Source organism: Ambystoma mexicanum, chromosome 3p (assembly GCF_040938575.1).
Source record: "Ambystoma mexicanum isolate Mex_15411 chromosome 3p, UKY_AmexF1_1, whole genome shotgun sequence".
NCBI classification, from domain to species: domain Eukaryota; kingdom Metazoa; phylum Chordata; class Amphibia; order Caudata; family Ambystomatidae; genus Ambystoma; species Ambystoma mexicanum.
The window spans coordinates 365,909,476-365,932,828 of record NC_090925.1 but is presented as its reverse complement, the minus strand read 5'-3'; the positions used below and the strand labels follow the sequence as shown (position 1 = coordinate 365,932,828).

Sequence of the window (23,353 nt, the reverse complement as noted above, 5' to 3'; positions counted from 1 at the left end):
CTCGGCGTGTCAAATAAGTTGGCGACTGCTCAGAGACCTCCCCAAAGTCACCTGCCCGCAAGATAATGACAATCTCTTCACCCGTTGCTGCTTTAGTGAAGTATTTGTCAGTTGATCAGCTGTGTCTTTGAGGGCAGTAAAGGAGGGGGGGACAAGAGAAGGGGAAGAGAAGAGGGGTTAGCTCTTGCGCTCACAGAACTCTCTACATGTGCGCCCACCTGATTGTCACTTATTCTACCACATAGTTTAAGTAAGATTTTCATAGAAAACTGGAGGGTTGACAGGCATGATTGAATCTCACTGAGCTGATCGACGTGAGCAGAATGGGTAGAATAAGGGACGGAACCATCCAAGTCTGGGCACATGTTTGGTGAGTTTGATAACCTGGCAGCAGGGTCTCGTTCCCTTTGTGTTCAATCTTTAAGCAATTATATGATATGATGTGGCATTTATAACGTGACTGTGCTGGTGGTTCCTCCAGATTGATAGTACAGGGTGGTTTCAGTTTCCTGTGACTCAGCAGGCTCTCCTGGACTGAGTAACAAAGATCCAGGAGGGAGTTATTATCAATATCGGCCAAGTTTGAACTGGCTTCTTCCATTAGTGTATCGGTAGAGCCCAGCAAGTCAGGAGGCTCATGTTTTATGTTCCACCCGTGATACTGGAAAGAATGACGTTATTAAGCCAGGAGGTGCATCGTGCGATTGAACCAGAGGGTTATTCCTTTCCGAGATAAGGCTTGTCTGTAGGCTCCAGGGATTATTTGCCATTCGGATGCTTTTGCTTTTTATTTAAAGGCCAGCCGCTACACGTGTTTACAGGCATCACCAGACTGCACCTAAGCTTCAAAAACCGGTCTGTGTCTTTGTAAGGAAAACAGGTCAGTGTGCCCACTCACGGAAGAAGAAGAATGTCCAAGAGGTAAACTATACAGCAAGATACACTTGCTTTTGAGGCGCCACTTAGTGTCTCCTCTGGGCCACAGTGTTTAAGTAAACAATTACAGGCTGTTCTGCCCCTCGAGCGAAGCAGTCAGCAGGACTTCCCAATACAATCAATGAATACAGTGAGAGCAAAGGGCTCAGCAGAAAGCTCTCATTGTATTCCTAGCTAGTGAAACTTTTCAGACTCACATCTGTGCTTCCAGTGTTCCTCAAGGGCACGACAAGTCAGCAAGTAGATTAGCTGTGTCTCTGCTGGTGCCGACGCGGTTCGCCTCACGCAGACCGCGGACCGCAGACTATCACTTGTCTGCCACACTTTGCGGCCCGCTTCGTGGGAGGAAATGTTTAAATGAAGAAGCTTCAGTCAGGAGGCAGAGCCCCCACCAAGTCCACAACAATGGATAAAAGACCAGCAATTCAGGCAGCATGGCACAGCAACACTGCAGACTGTCACTTGTCTGCCTCACTTCCCAGCCTGATTCGCGGGAGGAAGTGTTTAAATGAAGAAACTTCAGTCAGGAGGCGGAGCCCCCACCAAGTCCACAACAATAGAGAAAATACCAGTAATTCAGGCAGCATGGCACAGCAACACTGCAGTCTGCCTCACTTTGCCTCACTAACTTGAATTATTAAGAGTGCTCTGTGTGTTGTGACAAATCTGAGGAGGTTGTTCCTTCTCCCCCAGGGGGTAGACCTTTCCAATGTGGCCAAGGCAGTGTGTCCACAGTACAATAATCCTCTGGTGGTGGTACACTGGGGGACGATCGAATAGGAGAGGAAGAACCTTATGGGATTAAGGACATCCATCCCCTGAGAACACAGTATACCTCTGCTTTAGTACACCCTCTGTCTATGCCAAAGCTAAAGACTTCTCCCATAATTACCTCCAATGCTAATATCTTATGTTGTAAAGTCAGCCAACCTACTATGTTAGACCTGACTAAAACACAATTTGCTTTCCATATACTTCCAGTTCAAGCACTGTGAAGAAAAAGATGACCAGGAGTAAAAAGATCACTCCAGAGAACTGGAATGAACAGTGTAGTCTCTCACGGCACTTGATTGGCCAAAAGCAATACAAAATAGCAGAGAGAAACCAACATGAAGAGAGCCATCCCCCTTGGAGGAAATCCATGAGATGCCTACCCAACAAGCAGGGAGACAAACCGCGAGGCATCTTGTACGGAGACAGATGGGAGCATGACGATAGTCCTGGATGAAGGGACTACGCCGACCGCTGCCCAAGTAACCCTCCAGGCATCCCGAAGTCCAGAGAGCTGCCCGAGAGCAAAATTGCAGTTCGAGAAGGAAGAAGTGACCGGCAAAGCAACTGCTGGCGAGGGGAGATACCCGAATGCTGCTGGAAGACAAATCTGCAGTCCAAGAATGAAGCAGTAATCGGCAGAGAAACCACTGTCCAGATAAGGCACCTGAACGCTGCCAGAGCCTCACAGCAAATCACCACCGCTCGGAAGACACGAACCACGCAAACAGGTATGCGGGCAGACCGAGAGGTGGTAGAGGTCTGGGTGGAATCAGGGATCAATTACAGAGCCCAAGATAAGAGGGTCTGGGACCACAAGAATAATAGAGAGAAAGAAAAAGGTTTATACTTGGCAGAAGAGTAAACCAAGCAGACAAGAGACATTATTGCAAGTCTAGGACCTGCACTCGTGTAAGAGTGAGAGAAAGAGAGGGTCTGGAACCCTGAGAGAAACAGAGACATTACAGAGGGAAACATATGCTTGGCAGGAGAGTAAACCAAGCTATTGTGAAACCGCATTGTGAGTCTGGGACCCACACCTATATGAAAGCCAGAGAACAAGCGAGTCTGTGACCCTGAATGAAACAGAGACAGACAAGTAAAACAGATATGCTTGGCAGAAGAGTACACCAAGCTGGTATAATACCTCAGCGCCAGTCTGGGACCTGTAAGAAACTCATGGTGGAAACAGTAAAGACAGACACAAGTGATCACAGTTCAAGGGTGTTTATTAAACTGTATAAAAGGGCGAGAAAAATGCCTAATCCAAACCTAAATCTAAGATGGTAGCAAGCTACGACCATAAAATATTACAGTCCAAGTGGTGTATAGTAACAATAAAAAAGGGCCTATACAAAAAAGAACCTATTGCCAATCCTTACCGCTATGCTAAAAAATAGTGTGGGATAGTGAGAAAAGAAAAGAAGAACAAGTTACTTACCAACTGTAACGTTCTTTCGATTGGATGTTCCTCCCACGTATTCCTCATCTTAGATATATCCTTACCTTCAGCTTTGCTGCTTTGGAAATGTTTTCTCTCTCCACCAGAGGGCTCTCCACTCGAGGCTTTGTAGTCGATGTCCCTCGGCGGCATCCATCGATTGCCGACATCATCCACTGTATAAATGCCTCGAGCGCGCCCGTTGGCCTCAGTTTTTTCGTGTATTATAACCAACGGATTGTATTCAATGGCGTGCCTCTTTTGACCCAAGCCTTAAAAGAATTTAGAGTGTAAATCGCGTAAACTGTACTGTGGGGTAGGCTGGGAGGGTCGATGAGCAATACGTGTGAGAAACATCCAATCGAAAGAACGTTACAGTTGGTAAGTAACTTGTTCTTCGAATTGTGTCCTCCCATGTATTCCTCATCTTAGATCCCAAATCAGTTTTGTATTGGAGGTGGGAGTACAGAAATTTTAGTCAAGTACAGAATGAAGTACTGATTTAGCAAATAGACCTCCTTGAGAAGAAGTCTAATCTAGAGCATAATGTTTTATAAAAGTGTGAATGGATGACCATGTGGCTGCGGCGCAAATATCTTGCACAGGGACACCCCTTTGAAGTGCTGTTGAAGTTGCCATGCCCCTGGTTGAATGAGCCCTCAGCCCATCTGGAGGATCTTTCCCAGCCAATCTATAACATTCAGTTATAGCCAAAATTATCCATATAGATAATGTTTTCTTAGTTACAGCTAGTCCCAATTTACAGTGTATCCCACAAAAAGCTGGTCACACTGACCTAGTTTTGCCAATCTTGAGATATAGAAGCTAAGAGCTCGTCTAGGATCTAATCTATGTAGCCGTTCCTCTTCCTTACTTGAGTGAGGAGGAGGAGGGTAGAAAGTAGGCAGTGTTATTTTTTGTGACAGGTGAAAATCTGAGACAATTTTTGGCAAGAAAGAGGGTTTTACTCTAAGGACTACTTTATCTTTATAGAAGATGGAGTGAGGAGGACCACTAGAAAGTGCCTGTAACTCACTTACCCTGCGGGTTGATGTAATTGCCACAAGAAGTATTGTTTTTAGAGTAAGGAGCCTTAATTGACAAGAATGTAAAGGCTCAAATGGAATGCATGTGAGGAACTTTAGTACCAAGTTTAAATCCCACACAGGAACTTGAAAAGGTATTGGAGGAAACACATTATTTAGACCTATTAAGAATTGAGTTATTAAAGGTATCTTAAAGTAGGATTCTCCCTCTGAGGAGCGCTTAAAAATGGATAGCGCTGCTATATATCCTTTTATCGTGCCAACCTGGAGCCCCAGATTAGCCAAGTAACAGAGAAGACAATATTGTAGGACTATTACATTGAAACGGGTCCACATTCTTTTCTCTGCACTAGTTACTGAACTTGTTCCAACGAGACCGGTACATAGATTTAGTTACTGGCCTTCTGGCCAAAAGCAAGATATCCATGACGTCATCCGGAAGGTCCCAATCCCTGTATCTCAACCTCTCAGAAGCCATGCATGAATGTTGAATGTGTTGACCTCTGGATGGAGAACGTGACCTTCCTCTTGCGAGAGAATATCCTCTCTTTTTGGATGACGTATTGGAGGGCAGATGGACATGTCCAGAAAGTCCGGGTACTGCGTTCTCCTGGCCCAATCCGGGGCAATTAGGGTCATGGTTTTCCTGAACTTTCTCAACCTCCTGATTACCTGAGGGATCACGGGTAATGGAGGAAACGCATACAGAAGTGGAAACTCCCATTCCACCACAAATGCATCTCCTAGAGCTCCTTTCGGGGGAAATTACCTGAGCAGTACAGTTCACACTTCCTGTTGACACTGGTCGCAAACAGATCCACTTATGGGGTTCGCCAAAGGGGGAAGATCTCTTGAAGGACTTCCTGAGCTAGTTCCCACTCGTGGGAGACTGTGCTCTGCCTGCTCTGAGCGTCCACCGCTGTGTTTTGCTTTCCGGCTAGGTGAACCGCCGGCAGAGATATCCCTTCCTGTATTGCACACAACCAGAGCTGCATTGCTTCTCTGCACAGTGGCAGTGACCCTACTCCTCCTCTCTTGTTGAGGTAGTACATGGCCACAGTGTTGTCTGTCATTATCAGGACATTCTTTCCCCGTACAGAGGGCAAGAAGGCCTTCAGCGCTAGTCTGATTGCCCTCAGCTCCAAAAGGTTGATGTGTAGTTTGGACTCCGATGGAGACCAACGACCGCTGATTGTCAACTCGTTGGTGTGAGCTCCCCACCCTGTGAGTGAGGCATCCGTTACTACTGTTATCTTCGGCCATGGTTGCCAAAAAGATTCTCCCCTGAGGATATGTTCCCTGCAAGACCGCCATTGCAGATAGATCCTGTGCTACTCTGGTTGGAACTTGCAATATATCTGACATTTCCCCTGGAAATTGGGACCATTGAGTCCTGAGGGCCCATTGAAGGGATCTCATCCTCAATCTGGCTTCTGGCATCAGAAAAATGCAGGATGCCATGAGATCGAGCAACCTGAGAAAATGGAAGGCCGGTAGATACTGGGCATTCTGGAATTTTATTACCATCTGCAGAATGTGGTGAGCTCTCCCTTCGGGAGGCGAGGCTTTGCCCGAACAAGCATCCAGTACTGCTCCGATAAACTGGAGTTTCTGTGATGGTATCATGTTTGACTTTTTTAAATTCAGAGAAAACCCTAGTTTGTGAAGGAAATGGCAATTCTTGGACAGATGTTCTTGGGCTTGTTCTGGAGAACGTGCCCTGATCATCCAATTGTCCAGATAGGGGTAGACGTGAATGCCCCCTCTCCTCAGACTTGCTGCCACCACCGCCATCAACTTGGTGAAAACTCTCGGGGCGGAGGTCAACCCGAATGGCAGAACTCTAAACTGATAGTGAGAATTGCCAATCGCGAACCTCGGGTGCATTCTGTGCTTGAGATGGATTGGCACATGAAAATAAGCATCCTGAAGGTCCAATGATACCAGCCAATCCTGGAGTTGGAGAGCCTGAAGGATCTGAGAAAGTGTGACCATCTTGAATTTGTCCTTCCTGAGGAACTTGTTCAAGCTTCTCAAGTCCAAGATGGGACTCAGTCCTCCATCCTTCTTTGGTATGAGGAAATATGGGGAATACCAACTCTTGTTCCTCTCTGATACAGGTAAATGTTCTATTTCACCTTTCGGTAGCAGGGTTAAAACTTCCTGCAACAGGAGCGGATCTGGATGTTTGACAGAGTTGTATCCCGGTGGGTGATTCTGAGGTTTCTTTTGAAAAGGAAGGCAGTAACATTTGGGATACTGTTTCCAGTGCCCAAGCATCTGAAGTAATGCCCCACTGTGAGATCCTGCCTCCCACTGGGGCCTTGTGGGTCAAAACCTCACAGTGGTCTTACAGCAGCTGCAGCAGCGGCTGAAGGGACAGATGCTGATGCTGGGGCAGATCTAGCACCTTTTCCTTGCCCTTGAGGAAATTTCCTTTGACCTCTCTGACTGGCCTGTCCCCTCCCTTTCCCAAATGAGGAATAAAATCGAAAGGGACGTCCCCTCCAGGAAGATGAGCCTGTGTAGGGGCGTTGTTGAGGTTGTCGTATAGCGGCACTGAGCGAGATTGCCGTCGCTTTGGAGGTCTGCAGCTTCTCCAAAATTTCATCCCCCTTGCTGCCAAACAACCTTGAGCAGTCAAATGGCATATTAAGAAGCCTGGATTACACATCCAGTGCAAAACCTGACTTTCGTAGCCAGGCAAATCTATGTAGCACCGTGCTAGATGCCATGGACCTAATGATACTGTCGGCTGTTTTCAAACCTGATTGAAGGCATTCCCCCGAAGCCTCCTTTCCATCCCTTACTATGGATAGGAACCCTTCACGTTCCTTACCTTCCGGGATGTGTTCAGCTGCCGCTGACATGCAGTCCCACAGGGTATATGTAAATCTTGCAAGGGTGCAAGTTACATTTCTGGATTTTAAAGCCATGCTCCCTGACGTAAAAATCATTTTGGACCATGCATCAACCTTTTTATCATCCCTATCAGGGGGAATTGTAGGGTATGCTTCATTTCTAGTAGAGGTAGCTGCTTCAACTACCAGACTTTCCGGAGATGCGTGCTTACTTAAGTATTCTGGATCTGAAAGACAGGGTCTATATTTTGACACATCTTTCTTATTTACTGCCGGAATAGTTTCAGGGTTTTCCCATGCAGTATTAACCTTCCTTTGTAAGGCTACATGAAAAGGAAGTATGGGGTTTTGCTGAGGTCCTCCTGAAAGGATGTCAGTCATGTCATCATCTTGATAGGCAGGTGAATTTCTACCCCATCCCATGAATTCTGTTACCCTGTTCATCAATTTTCTATAACCTGCATCAGCATGTTCTGCTGAGTCAGGTTTTTCAAATTCATACTCTGGCGAAGTATCCAGACCACTTGCTGCCTGCAAGCACTCATATAGGTCTTGTATCTTAGACTGAGGGTCAACTAACGCCTCAGGGACTTGTCTTGTACCAAATTTAACACCAGCAGGTGAAACCTCTTCTTGTGCTGATGACTCTCCTTCATATATGGATGACATGGTCCTAAAAAAATAATGTTTGCTTTCTGGGTGAAACACCTTTTCAGGTGGGATAGGCTTTAACATTGGTGTCTATGTTGCCACTGGAATGGGCGTAGACGTTGACAAAAGCGTTGATTGTGTCGATGTTGTAGCCACTACCTTCGATATTGTCGAGGTAATTTTCGATGTCTTCGACGTAATCATCAATCCCGTCGAAGGAGTTGTCGAGACCATCAACACCGTCGAAGGAGCCTTTGATAGAGGCTTCGAGGACGTTTTAGATGAAGACTTTGATGACATATGAGAGTCTGATGCCATTTCCTTGAGTTCTACCTCCGATTTATGCACCGGTAGGTTTTTTCTATGAGGTGTCTGGGAAGACTCCCTGGATGACACCCTCGACAATTTTTTGTCGGATTGTCTCGTCTTAGATCTTCCCCAGTCACTTTTTTTGTGAGCAGGGGCATGGTCTTCGTTAGACATTTTTGCGGGGGTCTGGGCCGCGTCCCCTTTTTTTTTTAACATAGTTGCTCTGAAAGCTTCCCACTTTCTAGGGGAGTCATGTCTCGACAGACATGTTATGACTTCCTCAGACGACGTCGAGGAAGAGGGAGATCGGTGTCATCTTTTCTTTGCCTTTTTAGAGGACGAAGAAGAGGACTTCCTGGATCTACTCCTCGACCTAGATTTTTTATGAAGTTTTACTGAAGACTCAGCCGAGTCTTTTCTCCCCCTCGAAGAAAACTTCAAGGATTCCTCCCGCACCGCCAGTTTACCTCTTTGTTCTTTTAAGGCCTTATGGGTCATCGACTGACAAGAACCGCAGTCATCTATACGGTGGTCGGAACCAAGGCAATTCCGATGGGAATCAGTTAGCAACATCTTTCTCCCACATTTCTGACCTTTCTTAAATCCAGTCTTTAGTGTGGAAGGATTAGATGAAAACATTATTATCGTACGAACTGAAGCGCCATTTATATCGATCCGAAGCAAAGCTAACGGAAAAACGGAACCGAGGCCAATGAGCACGCTCGAGGCATTTATACAGCGGATGACGTCGTCACTCGACGAATGCTGCCGAGGGACATCGACGCCGCAGCCTCGAGTGGAGCGCCCTCTGGTGGAGAGAGAAAACATTTCCGAAGCAGCAAAGCTGAAGGTAAGGATATATCTAAGATGAGGAATACATGGGAGGACACAATCCATTTGAAAAAAGTATTCTCAAAATGACAAGTCAGGTCTCCCCCTTACCCATGTTTTTAGCACGGGACAACGCAGGACTCTTAAGCACAGTAGAGTCCTGGGCCTCACCAGCACGAGGTTAGAGTTTGTTTACAAAATATCAGGGCCTTCTGTGGCCAAGTCTCTTTCACACAAAGGGCCTCATCACGAGTTGGGTGGTAACGCCGGCGCTGTTAGCGCCGGCGCTAATAGCCCTACCACCAAACCCGCCGGCGCTATTAGCCCCGGATCACGGGTTTGGCGGAACGGTTATTGTACATTCCCCATTGGGCCCATTCGGGAATTCCACATTCCCCATTGGGCCCAATGGGGAAAATTCGAGTTATTACCACCGGCGGATTTCCCGCCGGCGGTAATAGCGCGAAATTTCGGCAGATTTCCCCCCAGCTCAGAGCTGCTAGCGCTACCGCCGCATTTAAGCGTTACCGCCAAACCCGTGATGAGGCCCAAAGTCTCTTGCCTCAGAGGACCTGATGTGTTTCAATCAACAAAAACAAAAGTCCCTTCAATAAATCTTCATGGGGCAATTACTCTTGGCCTTAGGATCCCCCTCTGCCGGGCTCCAATCCATCATACAACGCAGGCCTCCCTCCGGCGGGTTCAGTACGGGTTTTCATTCACAATGAAACATTCCAGAGTCTCAATTTCTATTTGAACAACCGTTGACTGTGGACAACACTCAGCTGGGTCCACTCTTGTCGACACAATGTTTATGGGTGTATTATGCTTCACCCCAATTTGCAGGCATCCCTCAGCTGGATTCACGTTTGCCAAATACACAGTTCACTTTGCTTTCTCACAATGCGGGATTCACTCTTGTTAGCTTTCCCCTTGGCATCCTTCCGTCGGGTTCACATAGCCATTCTAACACAGTTCATGATTTTCTAATACAGTTCATGATTTGCTCCTCTTATCTGAAAGCGGGATTCCCTTCCCCTAGTTTTCTCTTGGCAACCTTCGGTCGGGTTCACACTTGGCTTAGTTCACAATTTCACAACCTAATAAGAAAGCAGGGGTTCCCCTGCCCTAGCTTTCTCTTGGCATCCCTCCGTTGGGGTCACACTTGCCACAATTCACACAACAGTTCCTTTAGACCCCTTAGTTTCTTCCTTTTACCTAAGTCCTGATCTCAGCCCCCAATCAGGCTTTCCTTTAAGCCCCCAGCCAGGCTTCCCTGTAACTTTTCTTTTTGCCAATGCGTCAGAGACTTTCGATTGTACAAGTGGTTTGATTCGACCCTTCTATGACGGCTCTGGTGTTAGTCCGTTGTTTGTCACGGTGTAGGAAAATGTTTGTGCTAGAAAAGGGGGGATAGAGTTTCTAGCTATCCTACGTGGTAGGATGGGGAAAAGGTGTCATAAGAAAGGGGATACCGCTTCTCACCCTTCAGTATCCCACTTGCACTCCCCGAGCACCCCTCATCCAGGTGATCCTACCCCGCCGGGGTGGCGGGACCTTGAGGTATGGGAGTGGGATGACCTCAGGAGAGATTTGATATCCCCTTTTTTTAACAATGACCAACCTAACCCTCCCCCGACCTTTATGGGTTACTTTAAGACAGCTCCCCTCAATTCCCCATATGGGACACTTGACGGTACTGAGGCGAGGAAGAGGTAACAGAGTCATGAACAGCACACACTTTCACCACTTTGGTACTGGGACGAGGAAGATGCCTACAAGGTGGTGTGAAAGTCAGACATGTCCTCCTAATTATGGTCAGGCAAAACTGATTGAGAGAACAGACCTGCAACCTGTTGGAGGGTTACAGATGTATAAAAGGAGGAAAAAAGCAACACAGAGAGCAGCAGCAGGGAGTCCTGTACAAGAAGCAGAGTACCATGTTGAAAGAGAGGCGAGCTGCTGGAGGGAACTGCAGTGGAGAGGTCCAATGTGTACAGCACCCCAGGACGCTTAAGACTGCCAGGAGAGGTGACCTGCAACAGCCTGGCATGGGAGCAAGATCTGTGGAATGGACTGGCAGCTCATAAAGGAGCTGGGTGGAAAGGCTGCCCCTTTCCCTTTCAAGTGAAGTGCTGGTTCCTCATTGGCGAGAAGCCGGCCCAGGGGTACCAAAGGGGTAGAGGTTGGACCCCAAGCAGCAGACGCTGCATATTGTGTGCTCCGCGCTGCGAGGACAGCAACTAGAGACCAGATGAATTTCTGTAATATAAGAAACCTGATGCACGAAGTGCGAATGAATGAACATTTCCATTGGTGCTGAAATACATTGTAACTAGCAGTGGGGTGGTTGCATATGTTACCAAAGCACATTTTCAAAGGTCTCTGCTACTAGGTCTTTTTCCATTCTTGAACTTCAAAGAGCCAGAAATACTTTGTATCAGAGTAGTCACGTTTCTTAAAAGCAGAACGGTTACAAAAGTCTCAGAGTATGGGGAGTTTCTCTTAAAGTGAAAGGCACCAATATTCCATAGCGGGCTGAATGAGATCAAGAGCATAAGCCAAATCAATGTTCAGAGAACGCTGAATTGAATACAAACGTTATAATTGTGAAAAGCACCGATATTTAACCAAGAGCATGAGCCAAATCAATGTCCAGAGAACACCAAATTGAATGCAAACTTTATAATTAAGCAGAAAATACTTCATGATACCTTAGGCAGTGAATGGAACTGTGCAATCACTAAAAATCACTGCATACTGCATTTTGGACACAACTGAACTTTCCAGGTTAAATACCTCATAGAATGTTGGTTCCATTAACTATATGAAATCCTGAAAGTAACTATTACCTGAAGAAAAGAAGTGAACCTGCATGGGCCAAAAGAAAGATAAAGAAAATAGCGAAGGCCCCTTTCTGTTGTGTGGTTTGAACTATGGTGGAATACAAGTCTTGGGAAAGACTTCATGATCTTTTCTTTTGAGTTGTGAATTACGGTGAAATACAAGTCCGGGAACACAGAATCATGAAATTGCTGATTTGAACTGTGACATTTGGAACTTGGGGACGGGAACTCCAGAACTTTTTGGCCTCATCACGACTTGGGCGTTACCGCCGGCGGTAATATATTAGCCCTACCGCCGAACTCCCCGGCGCTAATAGCGCCGGATCACGGGTTCGGCGGTAATGTTAATCCCCATTCCCCATTGAGCCCATTCGGGAATGCCCCATTCCCCATTGGGCTCAATGGGGAATTTTCGCGCTCTTACCGCCGGCGGATTTCCTGCCGGCGGTAATAGCGCAAATTTTCTGTGGATTTCCCCCCAGCTCAGAGCTGGGGCAAAATCCGCCGAAGCCCTGATTTGGCGGACCCTTAAATCCGGCGGTAATAGCGCGACCGCCGGATTTAAGGGTTACCGCCAAAGTCGTGATGAGGCCCTAGTCTAATCCTGAACTTGAAACAATAGACAACTTTGAAACTTTTTGCGAAACTAATTTATACTTGGGGAAGGGAGCTGAAACAAAGCTGCGAGCTGGAAGAAGCTCAGAACCTTTGTTGTACACTGTTTCTTTTGACTGTTATATTCCTACACACTGGTTTGTTGTAGTTGTGAGGGCAAGTATAGGTCTTGGACACAGACAGACATTTAAGTTGACCACTTTGACTCAGACTTTCCTTAGTTTCATTCAGGTAGGGAAATCCCACCTTAGCAATAGGCCAAGTTAGGCTTTCAACCATCCTGATTTAAGTTAATAAATATTCTTTTGCTAAACTTGATATCTCTTGTCTGTGTCGTACTTCATGATATCTTCACAGAAGGAGGCAGCTCATCAACAACTTCATGTTGCTAGAGACCAGGCAAACACTCCAGCACTATGATTTCTTCAACATGTCTCTGTGCCTAGGCCTTCTTGGCTGAGAACATTGTCCTTAAATTATGATGGACAAGATCAAATGATCTGTCATTTCATGGTGAGACATTGCTTCCTCTTTGAACTGGCAAATTACCTCAGCAATAGACACCTAGAAATGTCACTGTGAAATAATTGAAAGCCATCTTCCCCGTTCCTCATAGTTTCCCCTCTTTCCAATTCTCAAATGACTTCTAGACTTTGATGCTTGGGAAGTTGTGAGATATAATTCAAGAAGCCCAAACATAAGCTCAAACTCTAAAGGCATACAAGTATCCTTCCATTAGAACCACAGGGTATTTAAAAGCATAAATCCCTGTGCTCAGAACTCTCCCTCCCACTGTATCCAGATAGCTCTGCTCTGTCTTGGCGACAACTAGGAACTTTGTTGGGTCTTGCGTTGAGTGAAGTTCATAGAGGAGTTGACCTGTGTGTTTGTCCTGCTGGTTCTCCATACATGGTTGTAGAATGTTGCTGCATGTGAGTGAACGACCAGTGTATGTTGGATGAGTGTGTGCGTGTATAATTTCATGAATGTCAGTTGGACATGAGCTAGTGCGCCCGATGAATGACCTGTGGGAGTACTCCCATGTCTTCATCTTTTGAAAATAACTTGGTTCCTGCACATAGTGCAACAATAGCCCTCTGCATTTCTAACTGCTGGCTTTCTGCTTGGGGTTTTCATTTAGGAGCTATAGAACTTATCATTTGAACAAAAAATGCCAGAATATATTCCCATCCTAGATCTTCACAATCTAAATTAGTTAGTCATTCCATGTGGTTAATTTTCCCAAATTATGTTTGTGATGCAGCAATAGCTTCTTATATGAAGGGGTATGAGCTACGAGTATGGCGGTGTGGGAACAAACAGTGGTAACGCCATTACCGCTGCATTACCACACCACTGTACTACAACATTGTTGGTAAGGTGGAGGATTTTCCTCCAGCATTTAAATCCTCCACCTTACTGCCATCAAACAGCAAAATCGGCAGATTTACCCCTGGCGGTTATTCTGCACAAATCTCCATGGAGTCACATGGACTCCAGAAAATAGGGACTTACGCTGCCTACCACCACTTGAAATCCTAGGGTAAATCCGTGGGACCAAGTGGCGGTAACCTTAATTCCTGTTGGAAGTATTTTGGCGGCTTTACCACTGAAATATCACCAAACTTGTAATAAGGCCCACTATCTTTTCAAGACAATCCGACCATGATGAAGACTAGCTTGAATGTTACGTGAAATCGATACATGTAACATTTGGCAACATCTTCATCAGCTACCTGAATAATATACCAGTCAGTAGTTTTGTTATGAAATATTAAATGTGACAAAAAATCTTGCACTAGGAAAATTATGTACTAGCTATCCCTTTATAATTAAATATTCTCCAAGGAAACGTGGAAGGCTTTCATCATTTCCCTTTACATGTTTCTACAAACGTTTTGAAGCAGTTGTTTTGAGAATGCGTGGTGTGCTTCTATCAGGTTACTGTGCATGAGTGGGATAAAAATAAGTTTGGATGGATATTGTATATTAGGTGTTATTTATAGACTGTTTTATTATTAGAAGTGTGGCTAAATCTACAAAATATATTACACTTTTCTAAATAAAAACGTATCCTTACCATTCTGTTTTCATTTGATTTTCATTATTTGTATTGCAAAGGCAATCTTGTTTAAAATGTTTTGTAGATCATTTATTACATTTTTACACTGTGTGGGATTTTCTTGAAATGATAATGGTCGTGCAACAATAGTGCTTTAAAATGCATTCTTCAATATCCCAATCAAGCAGGAACTGAACCCTTGCATTACCAACAGAAATAACCACTTCCATCGACATTTGGCTCCAGTGCATTTATATAGATTTTTTTCAGACAAAGGGGACTACCTGCATCTTTGTGGTCATCATCTTTAGTCATACCTGGATGACAGGTTATTTGGAGTGCTAACACATATGAAGTGCTCTCCACCCTCAGGTTGTGTGTTATAATAGCTAGCAACAATGTGGGAATCTCCCTAAACCAAGCCAATTCCAAACAATGTCTACTTCTAGAACTACCGAACTACGCTAAATTAACCCATTAAATCTGTCAGTAAAAGTAGCATGGCAAAGGAATCGTAAAACGTTACCTTTGTGGTGGTTCATATACTCATCGCAAAGGAACGTAGATGGATGAACAGGCAGAGCAGGCCCTAATAATATTTTTATATTAACAGTCTGTTTCTGAAGCCAAGACCACTTTTGAAAGATGGACAAACACTATGACAGTAGTATTTCTTAAACCTACACTTGGAAAATAAATATGTGATGGTGGGTTTCATGTCCAGTCTGCACAGGGGCTCTTAGGTCTCACCAGCTTTATGTATACGAGAACCCATGATATTGGAAGGTTACAGTCTAAATGTTTAAGAAGTTAAAATCGAAACTTGTTTTTGCTGAATATGCTTGTCTCCCAGACCTGAGTGTTTGACTTACATGTGTTGTCCTGAGGTAGAGATGAACAAGTTACTTTCTTACCTGGTAACGTTCTTTCGATGGGATGGTCGACGACGTATTCCATATCTATGACATGTAATCACCACAGCTGTGCTGCTTCGGAAACGTTTTTCGGCGTCTGCGTCCTGCGTCGATGCGCCGTCGTCGATGGCCTCCTCCGACGTCCGACGTCATCCGATGTGATAAGTAGGACGCACAACGCCCGTAGCCTCAGTTGTAGTTTTTCCCCCCAGAACGTGTGACACTAGTCAACTGCCAGTCAGACACAAAGCCTTGCGGAACGTAAGCTGCAATCGCAAAAGAAATTCTGCAGCGGGGAAGGCAGGGCGGGAGCGATATGGAATATGTCGTCGGACCATCCCATCGAAAGAACGTTACCAGGTAAGAAAGTAACTTGTTCTTCGAGGGGATTGGGTCCTCCGACGTATTCCATATCTATGACAGACTCCCAAAGCAGTACCAGAGCAAGGAGGAGGGAAAGAATTTAGAATCAAAATTTAGAATAGCCAATCAAATAGCAGAGCAAAGGACCGCCTGGCCAAAGGCCAGATCCTGTGCTCGGATGGAATCGAGGGAATAGTGACGTACAAATGTATGTACTGAAGCCCAGGTGGCTGCATCACAGATGTTGCGAATAGGAACACCCCTCTGCAGGGCAAATGAAATTCCGTCACTACCTTCGGAAGAAAGAAAAGAAGGACGAACTCTAAGGACAACCCTGTCCTTGTGAAATACAGTGAAGGGTGGCTTAACTGAAAGTGCCTGTAACTCACTCACTCTGCGAGCGGAAGTAACCGCAACTAAAAACACAGTTTTCAGAGTTAACAGCCTCAAAGGGCAAGAATGTAAAGGCTCAAACGGAGCACCCATAAGAAACTTAAGAACAAGGTTTAAATCCCAACCGGGCACCAGGAAAGGTGACGGAGGGAACACATTAGTGAGCCCTTTCAGAAACTGTGAAATTAAAGGGATTTTAAAGTAAGAACACTCTTCAGACGAGCGCTTAAAGATGGACAGCGCCGACAGGTAACCGTTAATGGTACCCACTTGCAAGCCCCTGTGGGCCAAAGAAAGTAAAAAGGACAGAACCATGGGGATGTCACATGCAAAAGGATCCACATTCTGAACTCTGCACCAGTCGCAGAACTTACGCCAACGGCAACGGTACAGAGACTTTGTTGCTGGCCTTCGGGCCGAAAGCAACACCTCCATCACGTCTTCAGGGAGGTCCCAATCCCTATACCTCAACCTTTCAGAAGCCAAGCGTGAAGGTTGAGGGATCTGACCTCTGGATGGAGAACCTGACCCCCCCTCCCGTGAGAGCAGATCGTCTCGGTAGGGAAGACGACGCGGAGGGCAGATGGACAAGTCGAGAAGGTCCGGGTACCACGTCCTCCGAGCCCACGCCGGAGCAATGAGGATCATCCGGGAACCGAACTTCCGTAACCTCCGCAGCACTTGCGGGATGACGGGGACTGGAGGAAACGCGTACAGCAGCGGGAATGACCACTCCACCACGAACGCGTCTCCTAAGGCTCCTTTTGGAGGAAATTCCCGCGAGCAAAACCTTTCGCACTTCCGGTTGACACTGGAGGCGAAGAGATCCACTTGAGGGGTCCCCCAAAGGGCGAAGATCTCCAGGAGAATCTCCTGAGCCAACTCCCACTCGTGCAAGATCGTGCTCTGCCTGCTCAGAGCGTCCGCCGTCACGTTTTCGTCTCCGGCCAGATGAACTGCCGAGATCGAAACTTCCTGCTGGATGGCCCAGAACTCGAGCTGCATCGCCTCCCTGCACAGAGGAAGTGACCCTGCCCCCCCCTTTTTGTTGAGGTAGTGCATGGCCACTGTGTTGTCCGTCAGGATCAGGACACTCTTTCCTCGCACAGTTGGCAGAAAAGCCTTCAGGGCTAGCCTGACGGCCCTCCGCTCCAACAGATTGATATGGAGTCTGGACTCCGACGGAGATCAACGACCCTCAGCCCGTTGGCATGAGCTCCCCAACCCGTGAGGGATGCATCCGTCACGATCGTCACCTCCGGCCAGGGAAGCCAAAATGGAGCCCCCTTCATCAAATTGCCTTCGACGGCCCACCACAGAAGGTCCCGGGCGACCAGGGCGGCACCTGAACCGGGTCCGACATCCTGCCGGAGGACTGCGACCATTGCGTCTTGAGCGCCCACTGCAAAGATCTCATCCGCAGGCGAGTCTCTGGCACCAGAAGAATGCAGGATGCCATGAGGCCGAGCAACCTCAAGAACTCGAACGCTGGGAGCGTCTGGGCATGCTGAAACTTGTGCACCATCTGCTGAATGTGAAGAGCCCTCACCTGGGGAGGAAAACACTGCCCCAGGGAAGTGTCGAGCACTGCTCCGATGTACTGGAGCCGCTGTGTTGGCGTCAAATGGGACTTCTTTAAATTGAGGGAGAATTGAGTGAAGGGAGTGGCAGGTGACGGACAGATGATCCAGGACTTGCTCGGGAGAGCTCCCCCTGATCAACCAATCGTCCAGGTAGGGGTAGACGTGAATCCCCCCTTGCCTGAGATGCGCTGCCACCACCACCATGAGCTTGGTTAAAACCCTCGGGGCGGAGGTCAATCCGAACGGCAGGACCCGAAACTGAAAGTGCCAACCGCGAACCTCAGGTACTTCTTGTGCTTGGGATGGATCGGCACATGGAAGTAAGCATCCTTGAGGTCGAGTGACACCAACCAGTCCTGAAGCTGAAGGGCTTGGAGGACTTGAGAGAGAGTAACCATCTTGAACTTGTCCTTCCTGAGGAGTTTGTTCAAACCGCGCAAGTCCATGATGGGTCTCAATCCCCCGTCTTTCTTCGAAATCAAAAAATAAGGGGAATACCATCCCTTGTTCCTCTCCGCTACAGGCACCAGTTTTATGGCGCCTTTCTCCAGCAGGGCTTGAATTTCCTGCGCAAGGAGCGGATCCGGACTCTGCAAAGAGAGGTTCCCCGGTGGATTGTCGCGAGGCCTGTGCCGAAAGGGAAGACAGTAGCCGTGGGTTATGATCTCCAGAACCCACACATCTGAAGTAATGGCTTGCCACTCTACAAGATGCTGCGCCAGCCTTCCCCCAACCGGCGAACCATGGGACATGGCCTCATGACTGAATGGGAGCGGCTGCGGCGTTACCTGAGGGCAAAGAGGCAACTGCCCGAGCGGCCTTGGCACCACGGGTACCCTGTCGTCCACCTCTGGTACCCCTGCGTTGGCCTCTTTGACTGTCAGCTCCTCTCGCTTTACTGAAGGAGTAATAGCGAAAGGAACCACCCCTCCACTGCTGTCCCCTAGGACGAAAAGGCGGAGGTTGGCGAACTGCAGCGCCCAACAACTTCGCTGCAGCTTTTGAGGTCTGCAACCTCTCAAGGCTCTCGTCAGCCTTGCTGCCAAAAAGGTGTTCACCGTCAAAGGGCATGTTGAGGAGCCGGGACTGCACATCAGGAGCAAACCCCGACTTCCGCAACCAGGAAAACCTGCGTATTACGGTGCTCGCCGCCATGGACCTACTGACGCATTCAGCTAAGTTCAAACCCGACTGAACGGACTCACACATGGCATCCTTGCCATCCTGGACCATAGCAAGGAAACCATCCCGTTCGTCCCCTTCGGGAATATGTTCAGCCGCTAATGCAACACAGTTCCACAGAGTGTGTGTGAAACGAGACAAGGCACAAATGGAGTTGGCCGCCTGAAGCGCCATTCCACCAGAAGAAAACACTTTCTTCGCCCAGCCATCAAAACGTTTGTCGTCCCTATCAGGAGGGATGGTAGGGTACGACGCCTGCTTTGCCGGGGCCGTGGCCGCCTGCACCACCAAACTCTCCGGAGTGGGGTGCCTGGTCAAGTAGCAGGGGTCGCTACTGGCTGGATGGTATTTTCGCGACAAGGATCTGCCCACCGCCGGGAGACTCTCCGGAGCAGTCCAAGTCGCCGCCACCCTTCTCTGTAAAGCCATATGGAACGGCAGTACCGGATCAGTTGGGGGACCAACATCAAGGATGTCCGTCAGATCATCCTGCACAAACTCCCATGGGGGAGCAGACCATCCCAAGTACTCAGAAACCCTAGCCATAAGGCGCCGGTACGAGGAATCGGCATGAGAGCCAGGCTCAGGCCTACAAAACTCCACCTCCGGAGAGGTGTCCAGTCCACTGGCATCATGCAGTGACTGTCTCAAATCGTCAAACTGACTATGGCCCGAGACAATTTCATCTGGAACCTGACTAGGAACCAGGCCATCAGAATCCTCATCCGCCTCTGAAATATAGTCCAGGTGGCGAAAAGAAGGCACCCGAGAGTGCTTGCTCTTAACCAGAGCCTTCCTAGGGGGTTCTCCCGTGCCACGGGGTACCTCCGACACGAAAGGCGTCGATGGCGTCGAGCGAATTGGCGCCGGCGTCGAGAGAACCGGCATCGGCGCCGAGAGAATCGGCGTCGAGGAAATCGGCGTCGACGTCAGATGCAGCGCCTCCAGCATGGGCGGCGTCGACATAGCCCTCGAAGCCGGAGCCCCCAGCGTGTCCCTCGACGACCTGAGCGTCGACGGTTTCGACGACTTCCTCAGAGCCGGAGCCTCGAGAAAGCCTGTCGACGCCCTCGACGCCTCAGACGTCGATGTCTTCCTCGAAGACCTCACAGGTGCATGCGGTCTCGAACGCGTCGAGGACCGGGACCTGGAACGGGTACGTCCAGAACGAGTCTCCTTGTCCGAACGGGACCTCTCCCGTGACTCGTGCCGACCACTCTTGCGAGCGGTGTCTCTCGACCTCTCACGACCGACCCCACTCGGGGGCGCGGATGGCTTAGTACCCTGCGACTCAAGAATCGCCAGCATTTTCTTCCAGAAGAAAGCCCATTCCTCTGGCGTCGCACGGCTGGTGGGGTAAGCGACGTGCCGGGCAGAGTCCTCCGAAGAGGACCTGGAAGACGACCGGTGTCGGCGCTTCCGAGAATGCCTCGAAGAGGCTGAGGAGTGGCGAGACCGACTCCTAGAAGGAGACCCACGAGACTTCCGACGATGACGCGGAGAGTCACCCCTTGAATCATCCGTCGAAAGCCCCGCAGACTTCGACTTCCTGGGCTTGGACACCCGACCTACCGACAACTTCTTCTTACGTTCGCGTAAGGCTTTGGACGTGAGCGACTGGCAGTCGATACAGTCATCCGTGTCGTGGGCCTCCCCGAGGCACCAGAGGCAGGCGTCGTGCGAGTCCGTCACCGACATCTTGGACCCACACTCCCCGCACTTCTTGAAACCCGGACGCGGGGGCGAAGACGAAGTAGAAGACATCTTCACACGAAGGATTTTCACAAAACTAACAGGTTCGAAGAACCGAGAAGAACAGAACTCCAAAGAGTCAAGGCGTTAACCGAGATTCACGAAGCAACACGTTCGCGGAAAAAACGGAACTGAGGCTACAGGTGTCGTGCGTCCTACTTATCACATCGGATGACGTTGGAGGAGGCCCTCGACGATGGCGCATCGACGTCATTGACGCAGGACGCAGAAAAAAGTTTCCGGAGCAGCACAGCTGTGGTGATTACATGTCATAGATATGGAATACGTCGGAGGACCCAATCCCCTCGAAATGTTCCGTTTAAAAAGCTCTGTGAGAGGAGCTACTCTGTTCCATGTTTCCACAGGCAGGACATCATGTAATCTGAACAGATTAGCATCGGTCTGCTTAGAGCAGGTCATCTGGGGAGCGGGTGCAACCTCTTCCAAAACATTCTCTTCCCAATAGCTAAATCGGGTCGGCACACCTTTGAGAACATGGTCCACAACAGCGGTTATTAAACTGGAATTTCCACTTAATGTTGAATTGGTTGAGGACGAGGCAAGGCGTAAACATTAGTTTATCGTTCTCACTGTCGCTCACAAGCAATGCCTTACAGTAACTTTATACTTTGGGAGAGATAGGCGTTATCTAATAAGCAACCAATCGCACAGGCCATTATTCAGAGCCTGAAAGGTAAAAGTTGGTGGTGGGCACAAAATTACTTAGACCACACCACAAACCATTTCAAGGGTATTTGTTTTAATTTGGTTGGGAGTATAAAATGCTATGTCACCCATATCATTATTCAAATCCAGGAACTCCAGGTTACAGAGAGATATATGTAGTGGGTGCTCAACCCACTGAGCAATCCTTCCTAGATTCAAACCTATGACCTGCAGGTTGCACACAGATATAGGCAACATGTATGAAATACACTGAGCTTCATGTACAAGCTGCAGGTCATCTGTCCGATTAATAGATGCACGATTAGGCGTATTGCCCACTGTAGCAATCTGTGTGTAACCTTCTGTTTACACCTCTCTGGGATTTGGTGTGTGCTGGAATCTAGGTGGCTAAAGGACAGTCATTTTCAGACACCAATTTATACATATTGGCAAATCTGCATTTTTGGTTTTAGTGTAGAGATGTGACAAGGAGGTTACAAAGAGTGTGTCACTTCCATCAAAACAAACTTTTTCAGGTGATCAAAAGAGAGAAATAGGCACAAGAGTCAAACTCCATGAAGCAGTTTCTAAGATTAGCCATGACCAATGTTTCACGGACTTCACAGTTCATGAAAAACACACCCTTCCACACACCTCTTAGATCAACCCCAAACATTCTCAGATCGCCTTATCTTCTCCCACACTCTCCCCATTGTAACCCTTAATTCCCTTTCCCTCTGTCTAATAGTCCCTCCCTTTTTCCCATATCCCTGTTTTTCTTTTTTTCTTCTGTTTTTCAGGCAGTCTCACATATTCTTGTCTTTTGTCGCTGCTAAAGAATTCCTGCAGTCTTGCATTCCAGTCTTTATGCCGTTGTAATGCCCCGTGACACCTCTGTGACACGCACATGTAACAGTTCCAGGGCTCTTGTTCTTTGGCGTGTGCTGATGTTCCTGGCCCAACAATGCTCTCCAGACATTCCACACAGAAACACCTGCAAAAAAGAAATACAATGTTGTATCTGCCATTTGTAGACTGGCACATGTGAACTGCCATATTCAACTATGAGAGAAGCACTTTTGCTTCATGGTGGGCATTTCTAAAAGGGCACAAACCTATTAGCTCCATTGTTGAATAGTTGTAATGGTATTGGGTGGCTTTATAAAGGACTCACCTTGTCTATGGCCATTGCTATTGTTGGACTGAATCAGCCACCCCATGACAGTTGGTATTGCTCCACATATTCTCTTTTTCAATCATTATTAAAGGGAAATGCCTACCGGTGGCAGCTTGCATTGCTGCACAGCAGCAATTCCACCCCTTCACAGCAAACCGAACAGTATGATTGATAGCCATCCTCATCATACATGAAGCAGTATTCCAGAAATCGTTCCTAATGAAGAAGAGTAGATTAATTAGTAAATGTGGCATTTGTTAGTATGATCACCATAACCAAATGAAACCACAAGAACCACTAGAGCCTTCAGTCTAACAAAGAGAATCCCTATGACTTTTAAGAACAATCAATTAACCAAATGCAAGACCTGCAGGAACCATTATTGTAACCAAGGAAAGCCCATTGCCCTGCTACATTCACTACTGAAATAAGTGCAAAACCTATGACCCGCTGGAACTGTCAGTGTAACCAAGGGAAATCCCCTGCCCCACCAGAATCATCACGGCAACTAAGGGGAACCCCTCAAACTGACAGGAAAATCACTGTACCCAAGATAAATCGTGTGTCCTGCTGGACCCACTAATGTACCTAAGGAGATTATTGTGTGCCAGATGAAGCCATGGTGTAACCAAGGGAAACGTGCCAAATCAGAGCAATACTATTACCATGGGAACCGCCATGTTTCGAAAGACAGCATTGTGAGTAAGTTAGAACCATAGTCCAAAAGAGTTCTCAATGTTACCATCAAAACCCTATGTTTTGGGAGACAAATCACTGCAAACAAGATGGAACTGATGATTTTTGTTTATTTCAGTGTATATGGTTAATAAAAAAGTATTCAAAATGTAACACTAAAACTAAAACAATATAATTGTATAATCAGTATAACAACAGATCCATAATTAAATTACTATTTGCCATATAAAACAAACTAAAACATATAACAGCCCAAAT

At 47.5% G+C, this 23,353-nt stretch overlaps 1 protein-coding gene across 3 annotated transcripts in view; it reads right to left on the bottom strand.

Annotated features, from left to right (window-relative positions):
- The window catches only part of DNMT3B (DNA methyltransferase 3 beta), a 668,820-nt gene that overhangs the window by 144,806 nt on the left and 500,661 nt on the right, over positions 1-23,353 (bottom strand). For all 3 annotated transcript variants that reach the window (XM_069651024.1, XM_069651025.1, XM_069651026.1), the window contains 2 exons: positions 22,503-22,615; positions 22,033-22,216 (listed from right to left, as the gene is read on the bottom strand). In XM_069651024.1, coding sequence (XP_069507125.1) covers positions 22,033-22,216; positions 22,503-22,615 — 297 coding nt within the window. The remainder of the gene's footprint in view (positions 1-22,032; positions 22,217-22,502; positions 22,616-23,353) is intronic.